This window comes from Pyricularia oryzae, chromosome 1, assembly GCF_000002495.2.
Source record: "Pyricularia oryzae 70-15 chromosome 1, whole genome shotgun sequence".
NCBI lineage: Eukaryota > Fungi > Ascomycota > Sordariomycetes > Magnaporthales > Pyriculariaceae > Pyricularia > Pyricularia oryzae.
In genome coordinates this window covers 4,699,103-4,722,914 of record NC_017844.1, presented here as the reverse complement: position 1 = coordinate 4,722,914, position 23,812 = coordinate 4,699,103, and the positions used below count along the sequence as shown (strand labels likewise).

Sequence of the window (23,812 nt, the reverse complement as noted above, 5' to 3'; positions counted from 1 at the left end):
AGTCGCAGCAGATTGATTAAAGTTTGAAACCGAACCTAAAACCATATAAGGCTGGTTGAGCCCGCCTCCGGGGCCGCAACTCGTGAAAAGAATACAGCGGCAAGATGCGAACGGCGTGCGAGTCGAGGAAGCGAGAGTCATGCGGCCGCGCTAACCCATAGGTTGTACTTGGATCGGAAAACGAATCCACGTACGAGAGCGGTTACTGCATAAAACAGCAGGTCCAAGTTTTCCAAAATATATGGGTTTAACGCGCACTGGCTCGTGTGCGACATGCAAGGACAGCGGCCTGCCTCTCAAGTTGCCTCAAGTCAGCTTACCTTGGTCAGGGCTCCCAAAAAGTTTCATAGCTATCTCGTGCTGGTGTAACAGAGCAAAGGAATCGAGCCAGGAGGGAGATGTGATACCAGGTGGCAAGATAACAGCAGGAAACAGTGCGGGAATCCATCGTGTGACTTACCATGTGTGTAGACTGCACACCCACACACGAAACTGACCCGGTGGTGTCTACATTCATTGTGGCGTCCCGACTTTCTCTTGTCGCTTAGGCTCATGATGTGGTGCTATCATTCTCTGAGTTGACTTGGCCTTCGATGAGATACGAATGATAGATAGTTCTGCTACAAATGTCACATAACCCAGACTACCCAGCAGGAACAAAGTAAACCGGGTCAAAGTGGATCATTATTATCGACAGGTTGGCGTGTCCAGAATTTGCATTCAGCTCCTTCCATATCTATCTAGCCATTGCTGACCACTAAGGAAGCAACATCAGTCCCAATCTCATCACCGAATTTGGAGCGAGAAGCAACTCGTAAAGCATCGTTCCGTTCTAGTCCACCCAGCTCTGGTCCCTCCGCGCCGGAGCCCCAAGGTAGTCGATGGGGTTCCTGCATAGCGGACATGTGTTCTGGTTGCTGGTCTGGAACCACTGGTACAGGCAGCCCCGGTGGAACAGGTTCTTGCAAGTCCCGCACCTCTTGTCTGGCACCCGGCGGTCGGTCGAAATGATGCTGTAGCAGATGGCGCACTCGGTCTGGCCCTTCATGGCCCCGATAACGTTCCGTCTGAAAGTCGCGATTCCGTCCACGATGCTGCCGTTGCTGAAGGTAATAACTCCCTGCGTCGTCATCAGCCAGCTCTGCCACTTCTTCTCGTTGACCGCCACGCGATTGACGCTGGCCACCGAGACCGGCTCAAGAGGGTAAGCTGGGGGAAGTCGGATCGATATCGATGCCTGAAGATCGTCAACCTCGTAGCCGACAATGACTTCCCGTGAGAGCTTGCTGGCCTTGATGATGAGCTCCTTCTCGTCTTCGGCGGGGGGCTCTTGCTCGTCTGCCCACTTGGCAACATCGTCTAAAGTTTGAGAGATGATGACAGGCGAGAAGTAGCGCGTGGTCCAGCTCTCAACCGCGATGCGCGTTTGTTTAGACCTGCAATTGATGTACCACCCCTTGACCAGCCCCGGAAGGTATTTGAGAGCGAGGTAGTACACATGAACAAGCAGCCACTGCATTGCTCGCTCGTCTGGTTCAGTCTCGGCCGTTTGTAGATCGTACGATGAAATGCTATCTGCAAGATGGGCCTGGTTCAAATTGAGCGGATGCGCGGCCGAGTGACCAAGGACATCGAACGTAAAGTTGAGCATCGGTTCCAGGGAGTTGGTTGCTTTAAGATTCTCGGTGTATGCATTGCGCAGCGGAAATGAGGCAGCAGAAAACGCATCAAAGATGAGGTGCCAGGCTAGGAAGTAGCTTCGGACTGGGGTCGGAAATCCTGCAATGAGCTCATCGTGGAAAGCCTCGAGCGTTGGAGGATCAAGAAGAAGAGACAAGAGCTCGTCGGGTAGTCGAACATCTGCCGCCAGGTTAGTGAATAAATTATTCATCGGAGAAGACAACAAGTCAAGAAATTCGACCTACCACTCTTTTCCAGCACAATATCCACCGAGAGTTTCTCTTGTGCCCGCGGTATAGCTCGATGGAGAAGGTTAAATGCAGCACTCTGCACATCTCGAGAGACTGAATCAACCAACCCATAGACATCCCCAAGTTCAGAAATGTCTCCTGGAGGCAAAGAATCGACTTGTCTGCAAAGTAAAGAGTTGACTATCTCCGCAGGTTGCGATGTAGAGCTCTCCTGTAGTTGAAGGAGACCTATCAGGTGCTTTCTCTTGTGTTCCGAAAAGGCTTGCATAGCATCCTCAAGATCATCGTTTGGCTCGTCCAAGGATTCCAGTGCACTGATGAGCTTTAGTGACGCATGAACGTAGGGCAGTCTCCGGTTCTCGGCCTCCTTGCCTGCTCTATCCCCGAGGTGCTTGCAGAAATCCAGCGTTTTTTCCCAGTACGATCCGTACACATCTTTGATGTTCGGCAAAAGGCGCGTCAAAACACGGCATGTCTCTGTAGCAGTCTTGCTCCCTACCGTTTCCGGAGTTTCGAACCACGACGTGATTTGCTTGATGGCGAAGACCAGCCGGTTGTTAGCGACGGGCAACGCATCAGCCCCGTAGACTGTTAAGCAGGCATCAAGGAGGATCAGCGTCAACAAGGTCTGCAATGAGTCAGCATTAGAGCCGGCAACATCACTGATAAGACGGTTTAACAGAGTGTTGATTGTTCTGGAAGACGCAAGGAGCTCCCTGTATCCAGCAAGTATGGCGGCACAAGGCAATACTGTGGCGGGCGTCGCTTTGAGAACATCAAGACTGGAGATCCACTCTTCTTGCTGGGCTGGCTTGAAACCATGCTTCTCAGCCAGAGCCTGGAGAATCTCACTAAGAGCCCTCGCGCTGTATATTGCAAGCGGGGACAATGTCCTTGCTTGCGTGAGCAGGAGTTTTATCAGATTCCCAGAAAGTCCAGAAAGATGCGGGCTTCCCACATCCTCGCCTTCCGGGCCCATTAACATCTCTTTCAAGACATTTCGTGCAGCCGTGACAAATTCCTCTGCGTTCATCAGATCTTCTGACTTGGCAAGCGAGCCCCAGAGCTTGTCATCTTCCATAAGGACTATTTGGTCAGACACTACAAGAGTAGAAAGGTAAAGTAAGCATAAAAGCTCAACCTGAAACTCAACAGGTAGCATATCGATCTTGAATCCCGACTCGAGGAGGCTCTTGGTGTAGATTGCCATTCTAGCAGGCACAGCCAAGCCTTGACGGTCTCGCTGAGAAGGTTGAGATTGCTCCGGTGCTGTAGCAGCTGCCAAAAAGTATACGCCTCCGAGATTGTTGGTCAGAGAAAGCGATGGGTCGAGGCTACCCTGGAGGAATTGTGCAAGTTCTTCAAACCAAATCGTGGTGCTTGGGAAAAGCTGCTCCATCGAGACGTCTGCCATCTTGGAAATTTTGGCCGCCTGTTGCACCAAAGTCTCGATCCCAAGCGAAGCTGGCCCGGCTGTTTCGAGGTTCTCTTGGATAATCCTCACCAGCTGAGGTCCCCCGTCGGTGCTGTTGTGTGTCTCTAACAGAAGCCTAATGCCCGCAGCATGGCTAGAGATTCGGTCGTTGGGGATTTCGGCGAGGGTCAGGAGCTTCGTGACGAGGGCTAAGTGTAAATCTTCATCTTGTGACAGGAGAGCAGGCTTCCTGTGAGCGATGATGTCCAAAGCCTTGAGAGCCGACTCGATAGTGGCAGGTTCAGAGTTGTTGAACAGGTCCAGAATGTTTTTGGCAATCTGGCCAGCCACATCAGAAGCCAAAACGTCGAACGTGAAGCATGTTTCGAAAAGTTCCCACCTGTCCATTGTCCCTTGAGCACATCCAAGGCAGCTGCTCCCGAGGTATTTCTGGAGTGACTCCTCCTGACAAGCAAGCGAAGCAGCTTGTACATGAGCGACCATTCGAGTCAAGTACCTGGAAGCAAGATTCTCGTCTGGGTGCGCAAGGAGAGAGTGAACAACTGCTTTCCAGTACTTCTCAAAATGGGGAGAGACGGATTGAATGCTATTCAGTGATAGAAGACACGATATCATAGACGGCGCCGATGCTGAAGATAGCATCGTCTCCATTTGCGTCGGGCTGCTAGTCGGAAACAGCTCCTTAACAAGAGAGACACCCTGCTCTCCGTCTAGGATAAACGGCGTTTTTGTACATGCGGACTCCAATATTGACGCGGCCGCGAATGGACGATAGGCATCTTTGGTGAGTGTCTCCAAAGCCACGTCGAGCAACTCTAAAGTGGGCGGCGAGGCAATTTCAACGGCCGTGCCACTGTTGGTTGTCTTTGGGCTAGAAATTGAGGTTCCTTTCAGGGCAGCTATCAGAGAAAAGAAGCGTGTCCCTTCATCCGCTAATAACTTCTGTGCCTTTGTGTAATCCTGAGGTGCCTCGGAAAGAGTATCTATCAGACGAGTGCCGAGACTTTGGGCAGCGTTCGTCCATAGGTCCCGTATGCTATCAACAATTCCCTTGTCTTCAACAAGAGACAGCATTTGCACTGCTTTCGTGGCAATTTCAAGCTGCGCAGCAAGTCCCGCAATGGGCTTATCGCCGGCAGGCTGAATGTAATGCTCGATGAGCGGGTGTACAAATTCGACGACAATAGCAGAGCGTGATTCAGCCGGCTCGGTGACTGTCACCAGTCGCCGACAGACGGAGAGGTAAAAGGACCAGGCATCAACAGCAGCATTCCGAGGTTCATCACGGTTGGAGACACCAGTCCTAACCGACCTCAGAACATCGGCAACAACCTTAGGCTCAATGTTTTCCTTTGGCATGACATCAAAGAGCTGATCAAGTGCGGACCAAAAATTCCCAGGCGAAGGGCTGCTTTGCGATCCCTTTTCGAGAAAAGGACGTAACCTGGATAGCGGCGGCTTCTTGGTGCCCCATATCTCTGGATGCCGCTTAGTCAACCTGGTGAGAATCCTGACAAGCTCCAAAGCAGAACCGACTTGGTTTGACTTGAGAGAATCAGATATAAGAGTCTTGGCTATCTTGGGTATATGTTGCTCAATGGTGGCATCTTGCTTTTCCATAGATAGCCATAAAAGTTGGCAGCACTGGCGCCGGACGAAGGAATCCCCTGATTTTACCGAGTCCCAGACAGTGTCTAGTGAAAAGAATTCGTCGTAGCTCTCTTGATGAGGCTGCATTTCAGCAGCGCTCAACCTTTGTAGCAGGCCCAGGACAAGGGACAGCCCCGCGCCCAAAACCCTGTAGTATTTTGCGTCCGAATCATCCTTGCTCGTCGATCTCTCGTCGCTCAATGAGTCCGGTGTTTCTTGTACAGCCTCAATTGCATATTCCAGAATCTGTGGCTGACACTTCTTCCAAAAAAGAAGTTGTTTCTCCTCGTTGCTGAGCAACGACTGCAAGCCATCGCTGGCAGCACGCGCCACGACACGATCCTTGTCATATGTTCCCGCCAGCCATGACCCAACAATCTTTGGTATACGGCGCTCCATGCGCTTCCGGCCAGACTTAAGGAGGTCTACCAGCAGGCTATGTGCGAGCTCCCGGACTCGGCGCGAGTTGTCGATGGCCGTGCGCGGGTACAGCTGCACCCAAGCGTCCAGTACTGCTTCTTCGACCCCGCCATCGGTCTTTATCGATTGGACGTAGGTAACCAGGTCTTCGAGGGCCCGAGCTTTCGTAGTGCTGTCTTTCTTCAGGACGTTCTTAAGAGATACGACGATGTTCGGATCGGAGACGGAGGAGAAGTCCGGCGGCTCAAAGAGATAGGATAGACGGCCGCCGCCCGAGGAAGCAAATGCGCCGAACGAGGTTGAGGCGTGGCTGGCAAGTCCCTTGGCGCCAGCTCCTGCACGGGACTTGCCAGAAAATCGGCTCATGGTAGATCAGGGGCGGTCGTTCTATCGGGGCTTGGACAGCTCGGGGAGCTTGTGTACAGTGTCGTCTACTGATGTTTCTTAGGCCAAAACGAAAAATGAAATATCTCCAAAGTACCTTCACAATTTACAGTTTACAGTGCTGCTTCTGCATCCTGACTTGACGCAAGCGATTGATGGTGGGGTTGGCAAGCAAGGCAAGGTTGATTTCCATCTTCCAAAGTGGGGACGCATCAGCACAGTGCAAAGGCTTTCACAGCAAGCGAATGATAATTTTAGATTTGGTACCTGATCTTGCTGATATACCACGTCGAGAACATTCCAGTCCAAACGAAAAAAAAAAAAAAAAAAAAAAAACGTGACTGACTGAGCTTTTCCTTCCTGGGCTGAGTTTAGAGGCTCTTTTACTATAACCTCGGGAGTTTGAACAAGGTACCTTACCTTGCTTACCTAGGTGTGCTACGGTTAGGGTAGGCATCTTGGCACTTACTCAGGTCCTTCCGATAAAAGGTGCCCAGACTGAAGCTTCAAAACTCGGTCCGATCATTCCGGCGGATCAGCGTGTTTACAGAATGGGGAGTTGAGGTAATAGAGCAGTCAATTTACAGTATTCTCCGAGATGTCACGTTGGTTTGTCGGAATTCAACTGCTACCCAAGGTACGGTACCTATATTCAATTTTGTTCTACTGTAACTAATTGTTTTATTTTTGACCATCGTAGGAAGGGGGCTGGCTAGCTTGACTTGCTTGATCACATGTCACCCCTTGGCCGGCGCCCTAATCCGTAACCCATGTGCAAGATTGAAACTGTCACATCAAGGGTCGTCCATTCAGATATTAACCCGCAGCTAATCGGGTAACCAGCCAAGCGCGGGGGACGGCGCCTGTCACGATGGTGACGATTTCTGACGACGTTCCACTTAATGGCTGTGGCAAACCCTACTAGGCCTAGAACTAATTAGTGCTAGCCACTACTCCGTAGTGAGGTACACTAGAGTTAGCATTCGAAAACAACCTTTTTGGATGATGGAATGACCCTGATGATTTCGAGGATGAACAGTAACTGCGCAAAGAAACTTCTGTCAAGGGTTGAAGTCATGAACTGCCTGCTAACAAACGTGGTATTCAATTACCTGCATTCAGGCGCACAGTACGTAAGTCCTCAAACTCACGATCCCGCCTTGCCTGCCAACGCCTGTGTGAATGAAGGTTTTGTTGGGAACTCGGCCCACTCTGCATGCCTAAATATTGATTTGCCAAGTTGGAACAAAAACGGTAAAATGGTGGTATCAAATGTGGTAGGAAAGTACATGCGTTACGAAGGGTACAGTCAGACAGACTACTGTAGTGTCGATCCCATGGATGTCTCTTTTGTTGACCCGAATACTGCAAACTGTACGAACTGTAAACGCGCCTATGTGGCATGACCCTGGCAAGCCTGGCTTCCATACATACACCAGCCATGTCAGGTCACCGACCCTTATTGATCCCTTCCTTCCTATTGCGTCAGGGGCTCGTTGATGGTGGTGCATGGTCCGAGGATGCTTGGTCCGGGATAAGTCGGCGCGCCATTCAGATGGCTTTATCGCTGTTACCCCGCGGGTCTTGCTGCAGGTCGACGTCATAGCCCCCATTTGCTGCAGGACAGAGGCCAATCCCGTAGTTCCCTTCATGCGTTGGTTCCACAAGTGCGCGCCTGGTTGGCTTCAGCATGTCGATCATCAATCAACTCGTCGCTGGGCGAATTGGCATGCAGCCTATGGTCAGTTTCGCCAACAACGCAAGGGTCCTTCTCTATCTAACTCAGCCGGCTTTCCATGCTAGGGGCGATCGCCCATCCCATAATGCAAACCACCGATAATACCCTGACTAGGGTCAAGACCAGCCGATAGTCTAACACGCCATCCTCTCCGTCCACTTGCTCTCCACGATCTTCTCTTCAGCGGTCGATCTGGCTTCCAACCCACGTTCTGTTTTCCACCAAACTTCCACTTCTTTCCACTTTTGTGCTCGGCTTTTGCTTCCCAAATACCTCTACTCTCTAAGCGATCTACATTCTGGAAACACGCGAGAACTCGTGTCGAAGTAGCAAGACTACCGTGACTATCCTGCCTTTCATGCCATCAAGTCCCACCTGCCTGTCGACAATATACCTTCACTCCACAATTACTGTAAGTGCCTGCCTTAGTTCTGCACGCCGTCCTCTATTATAGTTTCTGTCTAGTATCCATGCACATGCTCAAGGGCAAAGTCAAGTATCATATGGCGAAAACCCCCCAATAAATTGGTATCCCAGTGCACACACAAACTTGATCCCACATCACCCACAATGTCGAAATAGACCTGGGGAGATTTTCGACATCCAAACTAACATTATCACCACAGACCCGGTAACAACGCTGGTAGCTCTTGACGAGCTTCTTCACCATCCAAAATGTTGTCCAAGATCGCACGATCATCTCGCTCGGTTGCGCCTCTTCACCTGAGGACCATCACCCAGCGTGGCTTTCGTCCTGCCGTGCTTCCATCTATCGAGTCGGAAGTTCGCAAAGACTCGCGCCGGAAGAGTGCTGGCTTGAATGCCAACGCTCTTGACGCCGAGGCCCTCCCGGCAGTTGAGGAGCCAACCAAGATTCCGAGGCGGATGGCGAGCTCTTACCCTTCCGCTCAGACCTCGCGCGCTTCTGTCGGCAAGGCTGGTGGCACTCCTACCGGAATCCTACCTGGCTCCAATGCCGAGAGCACAGGGAGGGGTCAACTCGAGGATCTCCTATTTGGATCAGAAACAAACCAAGCACAGACCTCAGGAGATTCGTCTGGCCAGAATGTCACACAAGCTACGGGATCGTCGCAGTTGCTGTCGTCCTCGGAGCCCGACTATGTGATCGACCCAATCACCAACCGGAAGGTTTATAAGGTTGAAACTCCGACCTCTTTGGGTGACGCTCTCGCTACCCCTGCTATCAAGTCTCAATTCTCTGGGGTAGAGTCGACACCAAAGTCGGATCCATCGCCATTAGTGTACTCGCCAGTATTTGATCCGGAATTCCCCATCACACAACAAGAGCTACAGGGATATACTGAGCCCAGCATGGATTCAGATCCAACCGGCAGCGACGGTCGCCCAAGTGGCAATGTCTACTGGCATCATGCAAATGGTGTCACCACCAAGGGTTACTTGAATATGTCAAGCTCGGAAAAGTACGATGATCTATCCAAGTACAAGCCGGTCATGGAGAAAGCACCAGCTACTCCCGAAGACCCCACTAAGGAGTACCAGGACCTCGAGGAGTACCAGCCAGTGATGACAGGAGGAACGCCAGTTCCCGAGAATCCATCAGCTGAGTATGAGGATCTGGACGAGTACAAGCCGGTCCTGGTGGAGAGGACACCAGTTGCCGAAGACCCTTCAAAGGAATACACCGACCTTGACCAATATACACCTGTGCCAGACGTCAAGCAGACGCCAAACCCCCATGAGAAGGAAGTCTACAAAGACCTCCCCGGTTATTCTGCGGCTCATCCTGACGTAGAGGCCTCCCCAAACCCTTACGAAAAGGAAGTATACCAGGATTTGCACCTATACGCATCGCCATTTCCTGATGTGGACGTCGCCCCCAATCCATATGAGAAGGAACCCTACACCGATTTACATCTGTACCAGGATGGCTTTGCGTACTGCGAGCCTGATGGTAAGCCTCTGGCTCCAAACCCGTTCGAAAAGGAGACATACTCGGATCTGGATACATACTACGCATTCCGCTACAACGAACCCGACGGAAAGCCTACAGAGTCCAACCAACTTGAGAAGGAGAAGTACACCGACCTAGAAGATTACTCTCAAGGCTATCGTGCCTGTGAGCCTAATGGTCGCTACGCGCTTCGTGATACCAATGTCAAGATGAGCGAGCCTGACCTCGACCAGGAAGCCAAGGCCCTGAACCTCGGGTACACTGAGCCTGGCTCGGAAGGTCCCATCAGCAAAGTGGCTCGTGCCGTGAGCAACATGTTCATGAACAACACACCTCAGGTATACGAAAGATCATGGGGCCTGACACGTCAGGGCAACCTTTCGAATTGTAAAGATTTCAAGATTATCTCTTCCCCCAAACTAAATCGAGGGCCCCAACTGACTGGTTCAAAAGAAGAAGCGGACGAGTACGGGTACTCCCTGAAGCCTTTTGGTCTAGAAACCTCCTACGCAGATGAATGCAATGGACGGTCGACCTGGCCTACCTTTACCAGGATATACGGCACTCCTGAGGCTGATCCTCTTCCGTCTTTGGATGCCGCCAAGAGCAGAGATACCGCCAACGCTATGTCTTCGGCTTCTTCATCACAGTCATCTTCCACATCATCATCGTCGGCCTCTTCATCTCCTTCAAAACCAAGTTGCTCTTCCGTGTATACAGTTTATAAGGTCCTCGCATACGATCCAACCACGCAAATAGTCGAGATGGCCCAGACCACATCAACAGTACCTGATAACACTACAGGTTTACCGCCAGCCGAGGCGCTGGTGCGCCTTGCCCACCCAATCAAGTTCTTTCCCTACTTCGCACCTCTCCAAGCCCAAGGGTTCGAGATCGTGTCCGGTAGTGGCGATGTTTTGGTATTTCGCAAAAGTCGCCAAAATACACTCGTTGAAGAGGCACCATTTACACAAACCCCCCGCATCAACCCCATCGACATGACGGGAGCGTCCAGTATGTCTTCGACGGCGACTTCATTTTTGTCTCCCACGGGCTTTTCCCGCTATGAGCCGGATCCCGATCCTACCAATGACCAGAGACCGCCTCCACCACGGAGATTCCAGCCTGGAACTAGGCAGGGAGCCTACACCCCTCAAACTGGGGAGCAGTTCTCTTCGACTTGGTCGCAGACCAACAAACCGACCAAATCAGCACCGCGTCTTGCGAAGAAAGTCATATTGGGAGCAAGTTCAGCTCTGGGTATCGCATACGCAGGCGCAGTTGCGGCTGAATTCTTCAAGTCCGATGATGGTAGAGGTCCTAGGCGGTTATAAGGATCCATGTTTTTTCTTTTGTCTTATTCTTTGCTTCTACGAAATTTATTTGTCGGTGTTTCTTCATGGAGGTGGTGAACACTTCCGCTCGACCAAGTTTCCTATTGTTTTGCATTTGAAGGATTATGTTATATTCCCCCAGGCAATGGCGTTATTTTCTTTTACGGATGGGACATGACGATACGCTTTGCATCTTCGGCAGGTACATTTCATGGGGTTGTCGGGTACTTTGCATAGGTTAGGCAGTTTTGGATCAAAACATTTTCAAGATCTTGACGTTGCGTAAAATTGATGTGGTATGTTTTCGTAGAGTATCGCATCATCTTGGAAGACCGGACGCATTCGTACAATGTTAATCAAGGCCTCGCATTCTTCCTATCAGAAATACCAGTTTTGGTTCATGTCACAGCAATGCAAAGCATGATCGCAAAGGCTGCCGAGCTCTGCCATTTTATAACTGCAAATCAAGATATTGGAGGGCGAAAAAGTAAGAAAGAGATAAAAAGAGTGTCATTACGGACCCCGAGCTATCTTCCTATTACTCCCAAAACCCAGCCCAAGCACCACAATTCCATACAACAAGTCTGTCGTTTGCATTTGCCTGTTCATTTCTCATTTCACATTTGTTGTGTGCGGATTCCTGCATGGCTTTTCGAGTGAAAAAGACAAACAGCAGCCAATTTGGTTGATTTATTGGGACTTCTCAGTGAAACCCTGGCCGCCCGAGTTGTTGTCGCCGCCGAGCGCGCTCATCTGCATCGAGCGCTTGTGCTCCTCCTTGGCGTAGCTCTGTCGGCGGCCGAGAGAGGGTTTCCACTCGGTCTGAGGTGGGGCCTGCTGCAGCTCCGGGTGCTGCTTCTCGGCGGTTGGGGATGCGAGGGCGTCGCTGAGGTCGGCGGTGGCGGCGACGGCCTCGGCGGTCGAGGGCTTGTGCTGCTGCTGGGTGGACATTGTGGTTGGTGCTTGTGGGTGAGGTTGGTTGGGGCTTTTTCTGATCGGGAGGGTGGTTTCTTGGTACATTCAATGTATGGTTTTTTTGTCAAGATTCTTTGGAGAATATTTTCAAGTATTAGGTTACGGGTTTGCAGGGGTAGGGGTGTGGTTTCGTGATATTTATTTAAAGTTTTTTTTTTCTCTTTTTACTGATGATGCATGGTGCGAAATGATGGGTTTGGGATCGTTGATGAGAGCTTACTTGGGACTTGAAATAGCGGAACGGGGAGCTATCACGAGCTTTTGGTCATCGTGCAGCACTTGCCACCCTTTGACATCAGAGAGGAAACTCGATCTAACTCGACTTCCCACTCAGATCAGACACCAAGGCGGGGTAAAGTTTAGATAGCTCCTCCTTTGCGGCATGGTAGCTGGAGCGACACTCCAACCACGCCCTGTCTGACTTCAGATTTAAATTGGTCCGCCATTGGATGCGAGCGAGACAATCACGGCAGAAGAAACTGGTCCGATTGGCAACAGCCACCGCTATTCGAGTGCGTGCGCACCTGGCGACATGCAAGAGTTCATGTCGGTGTGGTTGGATGCCCCCTGTTGCAATTACCAGCAACGAATGTAGGGGGAAAAAGGCGCATCGTCATCGCACTAGCAGTGGAGAATGGTGGAAGCTCATTACACGTCCTGCAGCTGGGAGGCTGGTGAACTTCCATTGTCTTGTCTTCCGTTCAAGGGACATTGCATTCTGTAAAAAAAAATTCAACTTCGGTCAGTCACCTTCGGCAGTTCCTGAGGCATGTTTCTTCCCACTCGTCCGCCCGTACAGCGGATGTCTGCATGGAGTATACGGACTAAATGCATAGGATTGATTAGGTGTCAGCGGTCAGCGACTTGAGCCGTTAGCGTTCCGGGTCCTCACCGAGCAAAACGAGTGGAAAGAATGGATAAACAACGTGGAAGTTATATCTTCGACGTTTTAAATTGGATAATTGCGGAGAAGAATTAAAGATGAACAGCTATAGGTGGCAGATCGATGTCTGAGTCCTTTCATGAAGCTGATGTAATGTCTTCAAATTTGCGCAAAGCCGCTGGATCAGGCATGTTTAAGTGTTGTCCGACGCGTAAAGTGGGCAAAGCCAAGCCATGGATGCCACGACCCGACACCAAAGCTTGAAAAGGCCGGGAACTGTGGAACCATACTAGAAGGAATATGCTGTAATTTTGATGTAAATAGGGATTTGTCCTCGCAAACACCGATAATCGATACGCCAAATCGTAATTCATAATCACCAGCAACGTCGGTTGGTATTCATTCTCTGTAGCAGCCTGGAGGTCCAGACGCGTTTTGCAGGGGTCAAAGTTTCAATTGCTAAATGATTTCTATGGGAATCCATGGTAATGCTGGTGCGGGCTGGATGAGTGGGGTAGGCTGAGCTTTTGACGCGATTTTCCTGCCTGCTCGGCCCGCTTGCTCGCTACAAAGGTGGCTGGCTGCTGCAGAGACACGCGCTTTTCATTACGGCTCCGCCCATAGTCGTAAATGTGCAATTGTGAAGTTGGGATGGCGGCGAAAGAAAAGTAATTGCCAAAGAGGATCGACCGGCCGACGGATGCAGGAAGATGGATGTCTTGAAGAGAAGAAGCAAAGTATCTGGGCTGAGGAGGAGAAAAAAAGAAAGGCGCTTCATACACCTATTGTACTGACTGTATGTCCCCTCCAAACTCACATGTTTGGATCAAATGGGAGTAATTCACATTAATACGTCATGTATTAGCGGCTTCTTTGCACAATTCTCGACAGTGGGCTAAGACCTCTCTACTCCGGTGCGTGTTGGTGTGAGCAGGGTGGGTGCTGGCTGGCACGCGTAGTGGGCGGGCGAGTCAAATGAATGTGCACTGGCTGCACAACTCCACTCACGCCAAAAACGCGGTTTCGTTGCAGCAACCAGCAAAGATCGCGTCTCGACTGGGGTTTAGATAGGCCGACTCAGCACACGCTACACGACGGGCACTTTCACGGCCTGTCGTGATCCGCTCCCTTTAAATGTCAAATTCTCCCCACACCCATTTTCTGGCCTTCTTTTGCGGCCATTGACTGTTTTGAACCAGCTTGGACTTTTACTTGCAGGAAATCGGTAGGCCACAAACTGCAACCTCTTTTTGATATCTTGTTCACCGGCCTGGCAGACTGCCTGTTTATTTCGACCTTTCAGCCTGCGTTTTTACTTGCTACCTCCATTAGTAGCGTAGCTACCTTTGAGAGCCGTCAAAGTCTACTACCAGTACTTTGGGGCGCTTTTATTACCACTTCAACACGTGTGTACGTGGGCTACTCGAATCCCACCACCAACCACCCACTACACACCACCATTCACCCGCCTGCAACTGCCGACGCCCAATTCTTCGAACGACATTTAGGTTTTGCCTCAATTCGGGACATGCTGGACAGTCGTTCATAACAAAAAGAGCAAAGGAAAATCAAATGGACTCTTCTCCGAGAAGCAGCAGGGTCGAGGAGCCTACGCTCCCAACAATCTCGGGAGTCAAGCGGCCGGCATCTTTACTTCCCGCCTTCGAACCCTTGTCCTCCTCTCCGGGCCTTCCTAGGCCAGTGAAGAGGCAGGCAACCGGCAATGGAGCATACAAATACCCGACACCGGTGCCGACTTCAAGCACAGGCATCCTCTCGTCATCACCACCACGACTCGCCGGACGTCCAAACGGGCAACGGAGTGTCTCCGCAGCCACGGAACGTGCGCCCCTATCGGCAGTCCCGACAGTCGAGCTTAACGAAAACGGCGAGGCGCTGCTGATGGGCCGGTCTAGCAACTCATCCCACTACCAATTATCTGCCAACCGCCTCATCAGCCGCGTCCACGTCAAGGCACGGTATATACCCGCTGCATCACCGCCTGGCGAGAACAAGATTGAGATTGTCTGCAGTGGTTGGAACGGACTCAAAGTGCACTGCCAAGGTCGGACATGGGAGCTTGCAAAGGGGGATACATTCACCTCCGAGACGGAGTCGGCCGATATCATGGTTGATGTGCAGGACGCTCGTGTCCTAATCCAGTGGCCAAAAAGGGCTGACAGCTTGGGAAATCTTTCAGACTCGTCCTGGGAGGATTCTCCGACGCGTCCTAGGGCAGACAGGAATGGTGCTGGAAGCTTACAATCCAGCCCCTTGCGGCGGCAAAGACGAATGGTATCCCCAGAGTCACCGACGCAGAAGTTTGCTACCAGCCTGGACTCGCTTTCCGCTCTATCCAACGACCGGATCCAAATATACGAGGACCCGAACAGTGGAGACGAGCTAGAGCTCCCCAAGCTGCCGTCGGAAGACGCCAACGCAAGCTTCATGACCGAAGCCACGAACAAGAACTATTCAAGTGATCTCAGTGATCCCGAGGATGATGACCTGGAAAATGACCCTAATGAGGAGAACGACCCTATAGTGCATTCTTTTGGTCCCTTCGGTGCAAACCTGTCTGACCGCATGGCCTCTATTTTCGCCGGTAGCCCTACAAAGGCCTCCCGGCCGTCACCGCATGCTGCGCGCCGGCCCCTGGCCAACAGCAAAGGGACAACCGGAGTCACTGCTGCTGCAGGTGCACTATCCACCGCCATTGTTTTTACTGGATCAGCTCGGAAAATTCACCGCGCATCGTCACCCATCCCGGCTCAAGCCAGGGCCAGCAGCAAGCGCACAGACTGCACCACCCCGGCGCCCAGCAGCAGCAGAGGGACACCCGCCCCTGCTGCCGAGCCATCTTTCGACCTGTCCGCCTTCGACGTGCCGACCATCACCAACCACGTCGTTAACCAGCTTGCTTACTCGCGGTTGCAGTCGACGCCTCTGTCTGCCATCCTCAGCCATCTGCCTGCCGATGCCAAAGCGGACGGCAAGCTGGGCAAGAACGCGCTGCGTCACATCATAGAGGATAAAATCGCATGCGTTGGCACCATCCTGAGGCAAGGCAAGGATGCTGCCGGCAAGCCGCTCGAGAGCGAGTACTACTACATGCCGGAGAAGGATGAGGATGAGTTCCGAAGACTCGCAGTCACTGACGGCATGCGGAAGCCGAGCTTGAGGGCTTGTAGGAAGCAACACAAGGTTCGTTTGGATTCCCTCAAACCAATGTCCGCCCTCCATCTACCACAATCACACGCTAACTTTTCAATATAGCAATACTATTGGAAACGCCCCAAGACTCCTTGAAAATCTTGAAAATCTTTTACTTGCAGTTATTTCATTTTCCTCGTTTCTCTTTAGAGGGTCGGCTTTTTCCATTTCCGTTGGCGGCGATACCCCCCTGTTACCGTTTTCTTTTTTTTACCGAGCCTGTCTCAAAAGTGGTGGTCTTCTAGGCATTTCTCCCACATGCTTGGGTCTATCATTGGGGTTGTTTTCCTTTTAGGTTTTGTGTATATTGGCCTTTTCTCCTTTCAGCATAGCGCTAGGCGTCATTTTCTGGTGGTGTTTTTTCGTGTCTATACACTGCGGTGCCTTGGCATATATGTGTTTTCAGTCAATCAACACCGAAGTACATCTGGTATATTTTCAAGACGCGCATATGTCGTTGCGCTCTGCTCTTGGTTGAGGACAATGTGGGTTTCGTTAGTCCAAATGGGGGCCCTATTAAGTTGCCCAGTTGTCACAAGGTTTTGTCACGATGTAGGATTATTTCTGGCTACGGCGCATGGGATTTCTCGAGCCAATTCTGTTTACATTAGTATTTATTGTATCTTGGTGAGCCACTCACGCTCGTGATACCGGCATTCCGAATTCATTCGCGCTCACCGCTCGGGTACATATCTGGTGCTCAGGTCCAAATGCTGGCATTTTGGTGCTCTCACAATCGGTAAAACTTAAATCACAGATCATGTCGCGTCCCTTCGTCACGCGACCGGGACCCTTCGTCGGCGATTGACCCGCAATTACCGGTTCCGCTCGGCCCCATATAACGCGGAGCGTGGCCACCAATCCTGGTTGCGGCTTTTTCACCGCCTTATGGCAGAAAAAAAAAGTTCCCTGAAGCGCTCCAACCCCCACACTTGACTTGTAGATTGCTTGCGGCTGTTTTTGCGCCTTTGCAAGTTCGCGACAATACAGCGGTTCTTACCCTTCAACTCCAAATTTTTCGCCCCATTCTTCCAACACACAGAGTTCAAGATGGGCAAGTCACTAGCAGTCGCCAAGAAGGGAGAGACCTCCGTGGTTCCCATTTCTTCTGAGCAGGTTAGCCAATTGAAAACCCATGGACGATGTTCTTCAGCCGACAGTTCCTTCTAACAAAAAGCTCCGCGCAAAACTGCAGACCCTCAAAGCCTCGAAAGCCCTTTTGTCACACATGCAAAAGGCTGCCAAGGAAGCAGCCGCATCCGCCGACAAGAAGAACCTTCTCGAAGAGTCCACCGAGGCCGAGACACCCATCTGGCTGACGGCGACGACGAAGCGCAACGTACGCGATACCAACAAGCTCAAGCCTGGTCGTGTCACTCTCCCACACCCGCTCAACCGAACGGACCCCGAGACTACCATCTGCCTGATCGTCGCGGACCCGCAGCGCTTCTACAAGGATGTCGTCGCCAGCGAGGAGTTCCCCGAGGCCCTGGGCAAGCGCATCACACGGGTCGTTGACCTGAAGCACCTCCAGGCAAAGTTCAGGACTTTCGAGGCCCAGAGGAAGCTTTTCTCGGAGCACGATGTGTTCCTGGCCGACGAAAGGATCGTCAACAGGCTGCCCAAGGCCCTGGGCAAGACCTTTTTCAAGACCACGGCCAAGCGCCCTGTGCCAGTGAAGCTCCACCGGCCGGACAAGAAGGCCGACGGCGTCAAGTCCACGCCGGGGCAGAAGAAGGCTCAAAAGGAGCAGGGCAGCAGCGTTAAGCACGCGAAGTCGGCGGGTGACATGGCCAAGGAGATTGAGGCTGCCGTCGGCGCTGCGCTCGTGCACCTGACCCAGACCACCAACACAGCCGTCAAGATCGGATATGCGGCCTTCACGCCGCAGCAGATCGCTGAGAACGCAGAGGCGGTGGTCACCGCTCTTGTGGAGAAGTTCATCCCGCGCGGCATTGACAACCTGCGCGCCGTGTACCTCAAGGGACCCGAGACGGCGGCTCTGCCCATCTGGCAGACGGAGGAGCTGTGGCTGGACGGGGACAAGGATGTCCTTGCAGAGGGGTCGGAAGAGCTCAAGGCGCTCGAGGAAAAGAAGGAGAAGGCCAACGTAGGCAAGAAGAGAAAGGCACCTGCCGCTGATGAGCAGGTGAAGGAGGAAGAGGAGCAGGTTGATGCTGCCGCCGAGGTGGAGAAGCCGGCCAAGAAGAAGAACAAGAAGGCAAAGGTGGATGCGGAGAGCAACGATGCCAAGCTGGACGCTCAGATCAAGGAGAGGAAGGAGAAGCTGAAGAAGCAAAAGAAGGCGGCCAAGGCAGCCATGGAGGAATGAGTGTGCAAATATGATGGTCTTTTTGGGGTCTTGTGATGTGCATTTGCCGGCGTTTGGGAGTCTTTAGGTACAAAAGGTCACACTTGATACGTTCGTCATATTCCTCGCAAACTGATTCATATGCACGCAGGTAGCCTGTCCCCGACATGCACCACCATTTTGGGTTACAGGTCCAATCTTGAAGGCGGATCGATTCTCGACCCATCAAGACTACATGAAAGTAGCGAGTTGGCGTACCATCTAGACTAATGTCTTGATTTTTTTTTACATATATCCTGTGCCATCAGTTTGACAAACCCAACACATATCCTTTTTCCATGGACCCTTTCGGACACATCACATTCCTGCTCCTGGGAAGATGGCCATCAGGCAATCCTCATTCAAGGTCATTTGATGTCTTGCACCGTCTACGCCTTCGGTAATTGTGCTAGTAGTCTCCATTCATCGCGACATTGATGTCATTCAATTCTTTCTATTTTTCTGGGACATTCTTATGTACGTTTCCAGCACGGTATTATTCGCCTCCTTGGATGGAAATCATCGAGTGTTCCTCTTGCGACCCACGATGATTCTGTTTTTATGCAACCCGAGAAGGGTTGCTTGTCCCAGTCGTGCTCATGACATCGCCCAACAATGGAGACAGAGATATTCACCCAGTCCGTCCCTGTCTCTCCAGCAAACATCTCCACAGTGGTGTCTGCCAGGCGGTGATTCTCATGTACGTACCATACACGGTATACCCGGATGTAATCCGACCACGACGAAGAAAACTCCCACAAATGCCGCAATGCTGCTTCAAAAGAAAGTAGTTCTTAAGTGAGCGATCATATAATAAAAAGAATGGGTATTGCTATCCATTCTGTAATACAGTGAGGAGCCAAAGAAAACCAAGTTGACGAGGTAAATCAGTTTGGCTGGTGGCTCGGACAAACCCTTAGGCTCAAACCCAAACTCTTGATCCACATCGCCTACTTTTTCTAGAAATTTCCATAAGATGTATAAGAGCTGTTGCCATGGGGTAATTCTTTTTGTGGCGAGTGCCAGAAGCCCATCCATCGTTGGCGTTGAGCGCTCTTTGTCCAAACTCATCATAATCTGTCAATCTCCATGCGCTATCGGCATTTTGTTGTAAAAGCTGTATCCCATTTTTCTTGCGCATGGCTCTCTTTTGATCCGGAGGCATCTGGTCTATTCCTGGGTTAGTAAAAGTGACCATAGATCGTTCAAGCGATCCTTATCGGTGGGGGACATCCTGAAAAAAGGGTTGGCGGTGGCAGAAGCGTTGTTAGGAAGGAGCGTGTAGAGCAAGTTGATAGGAACCATGTTGGCAGCTGAAACACTTGTCAATAAAAGAATGTTGTTTTTGGAAGGATGCCAAGAAATTTCTTGATGCTTGAAAAATAGTTTAAGGGATGCACAGCCTAAAAATGTAGAATTAGGGGCGAGCGAACGAGGTGCCAAAGCTGATCAATGCTCAACGTGTTAAAATCTGTGTTGGTGCTTGCACACAACAGTAGTAACGCACCCTTGATGTATTTTTGGGTATAAACGGATGAATATCCTATACGTGCATTATGACGATAATTATAACGACGCCCCTTTTAGTGGTGAGGGTGACTATTGTAACTTTTAAATAGTGGGATATTTAAAATTATTTTTATTGTTATTTATTTTCATAATAATCAGTGTTATTATGTACTGGGAGGACTGTGAGCTTTTTGGTGGTACATCATTTTTATTTTATTGTCATATTTTCCCCCTTGGTATTCGAAGGGCTTTGTCCCTTTTGCTGGCCTTTTTACTCATTTATTTTTCTGTTTTCCTTTTTTATCTTGATTTTGCGGATCTGTGAATTTGAAGACGTAGCCACGTGCAAACAGATTCATATATGTACAGGTTTCAGTGTGGCAAAATAAGTTTATTTTTGACATTGGGATTTGTTTTTAACTTTGGGATATTTTTGTGGTGCTGGGCAACGGATGCAATGTATGGACATAGCTTGTAGGAGGTGGCCAACTTGGTAGAGTTGAGTTGCTCCTTTTGCCCCTTCCAACACACCACCCGTATACAGTTTATCTTTATTGCAAATATGCAACTCTCTCCCGTACACAAAATTTTCAGTATGGGCGCACGTACCATGCTGTTAACGTTTGCGCGGGACTTCCGCCTGTAGCCCTAACAGGCGCGCACACACGAAAAACTCTGCAACCTGTCGCCCTAAGCACCGTCACTACACGGAACGCCTTTCCTCGCAACACCCATGTATAATCGACAGATCTCCCCTTTGACGAGTTTTCCACTGATCGCGGTGAAGGAAGAGTCCGATCGGCGGTTCGGCGCGCCACCCGCATAGAGGCGCACAAGACAAGGCCCAATCTCGCGATGCGAGCCAGCGTGGCACAAAAAACTTTGCCAGCCGGAAAGGCAGGCGTCCTTCCCCGGAAGGCTAGACAATACGGTTTAAAAGAAAGGGAAATTAGGCTGAGAACCACCCGACGGTTCTTCGAATCGACAGGGCACCCTCTCACCCCCTCACACCTTCTGGGATTGCCTGCAGCGAGGAGGTAGTGCCGTTACGGGGGTTGGTTAGTTGTACGTGGACCGGAAGCACTGTGCCGGCGCGGCAGTCTCCAAAGGGTCCCGACAGCAAGACGTGGTCGGCCCATTGCTGGAGACGGCTTTGGGTAACGGGAAGCAAGAAACGTGGGCACGGCCTTGGTTCGCACCCTTGGTACACCCCGTGGACGGTGGGCCGTGGTGGAATAGTGTGACTGAGGCGCCCCATGCTTCTCACTCGCACTGGGAATCTGCGCCGGGTCTGGAGGACGGGAAAAACTCGATTGCATTCATGTCCACATTGTGGCGCTGGGCTAGCCCAGGAACCAACGGGGGACTAAGCTGTGGATGGACATGTACGGGGTGTCGCCGGCTTTTCGAAGCTTTCTACTCGCATTAGGGACGTACACCGGGGCAAATGATGTCGTCGGCATGTTAGGCGGAAGAGACGCTATTTTAGCCGGAGAGGACGGATGCGCGCGTCGGTCTACCAAGAGGCCTTTTTGTGGATGCGGTAGGCTTAAGGTGCAAACCTTGTATTTACGTGGCAGGCTGGGTATCCAGCGACTAGGAGGGCTCTAGCTGGCCTGTCCGTTAGAGGGTCTGGTCCAACCCTGTGACTATAATTTACTGTAGGAAATGCAAGGCTAAGCACCTTATCGCAGCATTCGCAAACCTCGAGCTCCCGATCGAGCATTTCAAACAAAAGAGCGCGGCCATGCGAGGCGGCAGGGGCGGACATCCGTAACTTCCTGCAGGTTGAACAGGAACGCGTGCACGACGAAATCGTTTGGGCAGCCGAAATGGAGGAGGACGCAGCGGCTGCCGAACCTTGCCCCGCTAATGGAATAGACTTGGAAGCAACCCGTCGATTAATATGACGAAATACTCGCTCGGCAATATGCAGCGGGAATGCCTCGACGTAGTTTGGGCCAACGTAGGTAAAAGGATGGGTGTGCATCTGAGCCTATTGGAGTTGTGCCACCAGAGAAAGGTGGACCTGGTTAACGTTCAAGAGCCATAGTGCGGGCTAAATACAACTACACAAACGCACCCGGGCTATGATGTTTTTGCGCCAGTGGACGAATGGCACGCCAACACTTACGAAGCCATAACTGGGCTCCGGCCCCGGGTGCTCACCTACGTCAAGAAGGGGGCAGCCCTAAGGGCCGCACAACGACGGCTACCGCAGGGCCAAAATACGCGGGACATACTCTGGCTCGAAATTAACGGAATATTGTTTGTTAACGTATATAGGGCTCCGGGCACTAAAGCCGCGCTGGAAATGGTATGCAATACCGTGCCAAATGGACCCACGGTGCTAGGCGGCGATTTTAACGTAGCGGCTGCTGCATACCAGCCGGGCCGCGCAAACGCACGCGGAGGGGACCAACTGACGGCATGGGCGCAAGCCCAGGGGATGAGTTTTACAGGAAATATCGGCGTGCCCACCCACCGCGACGGGGGTTTACTGGATATAGTCTTTTCCAACCTCCCCAGCACAATAACTGTGGTTGACAGCAGTCTTTACACAGGCTCCGACCACGAATCCCTTTATACCACGCTGCGGACGCGCGGCGCCCCCCGCCCGGAGGCGATCAACGTTTCGGTTAGGGACGACCGGTTACCAAAGTTCGCGGAGCTACTTGCTTTTGGCATATAAGATATGCCGGACCCGGGATCCGCGGCCGATGGCTACGCATTGGACGCGTGGGTAGCTGAATTTACAACTTTATGGGAGCAAGTGACGTGGGTCGTGGGTACGCCGGCGGGAAAAAGGGACAGCTCGGCTCCCTGGTGGACCGAAAACTGCCAGCGGCTCTGGTCCGAATTCCAGCGGGTTAAACGGAGCGCTGTAAATAGGGCAGACGCCTCTGCCGAGGAAAAAGCCTATACGAAAGGGGTGCGGGCCGCGAAGCGGGAGTACTGGAGGCACCGGATCGACCAACTGCGCGACGATAAGAATTTGTGGAACATGGTGGGCTGGCTGGGAGCCGGACCACGCCTCCGGTCCCCGCCGCTGGTTATTAACGGCGAGCAAGTGAGCGAGCCTTTAGCAAAAGCGGAAGCACTGCAACGGGAGGTGCTTGGCCGATTTTCGGCGGAGGATAACTTGCAGGGAGACCCCTTGGAGGCCTGGTCGGCGGACGAGGCTAAAATCCCTTGGGACACCCAGGTTAGTGCGGAAGAGGCGGAGCGCTCCTGCATTGGGGTTACGAGCACGTCCCCGGGTATCGACGGAATGACCGTCCGGCTACTAAAAGCCGGATAGGTTTCGTTGGCCGAGCCGGTGCGCAGGCTCTACCAACGTTGCCTGGAACTCGGACATTTCCCAGCGCCTTGGAAGAAGGCCGAAGTCGCGATGCTACCGAAAACGGGGAAGAAAGACCGGAGCAGCGTTCGATCCTGGCGGCCTATAGCCCTCCTCTCCTGCATCGGAAAAGGCCTCGAGAGGCTCGTTGCACGCCGGATAGCTTGGGCCATACACGATAACGGGCTCCTTAACTGCACCCACGGCGGTGCCCTACCCAAACGATCGGCGACGGATCTGGTTTGTGCCCTCGCCCACGATATCGAGCAGGTTTTAGCTCGCGGGGAGGAAGTTACCCTTGTCGCATGCGACGTCCAAGGCGCCTTCGACGCCCTCCTCCATGGGCGATTAATACGGAAAATGCGGAGCCTTGGGTTTAGTAAAATGCTCCTCAGGTTCGTGATTAACTTTCTAAACGACCGCGAGGCCCGAGTCCGGCTGGAGGGTACGACCACGGGCTTTAGGCGGTTTGGGTGCGGCACCCCGCAAGGGTCTCCCCTTTCCCCGATCCTATATATGCTATATTTGGCGTATCTCGTCAAAAACGGTACGAAGTGGCGGTTGGCATACGCAGACGACGTGCTTACATGGAAATCGTCACCCTCGTTGGAGGAAAACGTACGTTGGCTGGAAGATAAACTCCGGGATATGCACGAAATTGCGGCGGAAGAGAAGATCCATTTTGCAGCGGAAAAGACAGAGGTGATCCATATCACT

The 23,812-nt window shown here is 51.9% G+C and overlaps 7 protein-coding genes across 7 annotated transcripts; 4 read left to right on the top strand and 3 right to left on the bottom strand.

The window, feature by feature from the left end:
* Positions 1-436: 436 nt before the first annotated feature.
* MGG_10526 (uncharacterized protein) lies at positions 437-5,952 on the bottom strand. The gene is made up of 2 exons (XM_003710089.1): positions 1,926-5,952; positions 437-1,860 (listed from the first exon to the last, which is right to left on the bottom strand). The coding sequence occupies exons 1-2, from the start codon at positions 5,800-5,802 to the stop codon at positions 833-835; spliced, it is 4,905 nt and encodes a 1,634-aa protein (XP_003710137.1). The 5' UTR covers positions 5,803-5,952; the 3' UTR covers positions 437-832.
* Positions 5,953-8,233: 2,281 nt separating this feature from the next.
* MGG_10525 (uncharacterized protein) lies at positions 8,234-10,825 on the top strand (the record flags this gene model as incomplete). Its single annotated transcript, XM_003710088.1, has 1 exon — positions 8,234-10,825. The coding sequence occupies one exon, from the start codon at positions 8,234-8,236 to the stop codon at positions 10,823-10,825; it is 2,592 nt and encodes an 863-aa protein (XP_003710136.1).
* A 271-nt stretch (positions 10,826-11,096) lies between these two features.
* On the bottom strand, positions 11,097-12,036 carry MGG_10524 (uncharacterized protein). The gene has a single exon (XM_003710087.1). It carries the CDS (start codon positions 11,843-11,845, stop codon positions 11,516-11,518), a length of 330 nt encoding a protein of 109 aa, XP_003710135.1. The 5' UTR covers positions 11,846-12,036; the 3' UTR covers positions 11,097-11,515.
* A 71-nt stretch (positions 12,037-12,107) lies between these two features.
* Positions 12,108-13,093, top strand: MGG_16318 (uncharacterized protein). The gene is made up of 2 exons (XM_003710086.1): positions 12,108-12,541; positions 12,647-13,093. The coding sequence occupies exons 1-2, from the start codon at positions 12,250-12,252 to the stop codon at positions 12,751-12,753; spliced, it is 399 nt and encodes a 132-aa protein (XP_003710134.1). The 5' UTR covers positions 12,108-12,249; the 3' UTR covers positions 12,754-13,093.
* A 636-nt stretch (positions 13,094-13,729) lies between these two features.
* On the top strand, positions 13,730-16,593 carry MGG_10523 (uncharacterized protein). The gene is made up of 2 exons (XM_003710085.1): positions 13,730-15,887; positions 15,960-16,593. The coding sequence occupies exons 1-2, from the start codon at positions 14,256-14,258 to the stop codon at positions 15,990-15,992; spliced, it is 1,665 nt and encodes a 554-aa protein (XP_003710133.1). The 5' UTR covers positions 13,730-14,255; the 3' UTR covers positions 15,993-16,593.
* A 215-nt stretch (positions 16,594-16,808) lies between these two features.
* On the top strand, positions 16,809-18,881 carry MGG_10522 (uncharacterized protein). The gene is made up of 2 exons (XM_003710084.1): positions 16,809-17,012; positions 17,092-18,881. Exons 1-2 carry the CDS (start codon positions 16,947-16,949, stop codon positions 18,226-18,228), a joined length of 1,203 nt encoding a protein of 400 aa, XP_003710132.1. The 5' UTR covers positions 16,809-16,946; the 3' UTR covers positions 18,229-18,881.
* Positions 18,565-19,702, bottom strand: MGG_16317 (uncharacterized protein; the record flags this gene model as incomplete). The annotated part of the gene is made up of 4 exons (XM_003710083.1): positions 19,442-19,702; positions 19,201-19,340; positions 18,955-19,018; positions 18,565-18,655 (listed from the first exon to the last, which is right to left on the bottom strand). The coding sequence occupies exons 1-4, from the start codon at positions 19,549-19,551 to the stop codon at positions 18,565-18,567; spliced, it is 405 nt and encodes a 134-aa protein (XP_003710131.1). The 5' UTR covers positions 19,552-19,702.
* Between the last annotated feature and the right edge of the window lie 4,110 nt (positions 19,703-23,812).

Excerpts from the sequence above, each read along its gene's own strand:
- MGG_10526 (XM_003710089.1), bottom strand. The coding sequence starts at position 5,802 with ATGAGCCGATTTTCTGGCAAGTCCCGTGCAGGAGCTGGCGCCAAGGGA. Across the intron at positions 1,861-1,925 it reads TATTGTGCTGGAAAAGAGTG|ATGTTCGACTACCCGACGAG; the intron begins GTAGGTCGAATT and ends ACCTGGCGGCAG.
- MGG_10524 (XM_003710087.1), bottom strand. The coding sequence starts at position 11,845 with ATGTACCAAGAAACCACCCTCCCGATCAGAAAAAGCCCCAACCAACCT.
- MGG_16318 (XM_003710086.1), top strand. The coding sequence starts at position 12,250 with ATGCGAGCGAGACAATCACGGCAGAAGAAACTGGTCCGATTGGCAACA. Across the intron at positions 12,542-12,646 it reads TAAAAAAAAATTCAACTTCG|GTGTCAGCGGTCAGCGACTT; the intron begins GTCAGTCACCTT and ends AGGATTGATTAG.
- MGG_10523 (XM_003710085.1), top strand. The coding sequence starts at position 14,256 with ATGGACTCTTCTCCGAGAAGCAGCAGGGTCGAGGAGCCTACGCTCCCA. Across the intron at positions 15,888-15,959 it reads CTTGTAGGAAGCAACACAAG|CAATACTATTGGAAACGCCC; the intron begins GTTCGTTTGGAT and ends TTTTCAATATAG.
- MGG_10522 (XM_003710084.1), top strand. The coding sequence starts at position 16,947 with ATGGGCAAGTCACTAGCAGTCGCCAAGAAGGGAGAGACCTCCGTGGTT. Across the intron at positions 17,013-17,091 it reads TTCCCATTTCTTCTGAGCAG|ACCCTCAAAGCCTCGAAAGC; the intron begins GTTAGCCAATTG and ends GCAAAACTGCAG.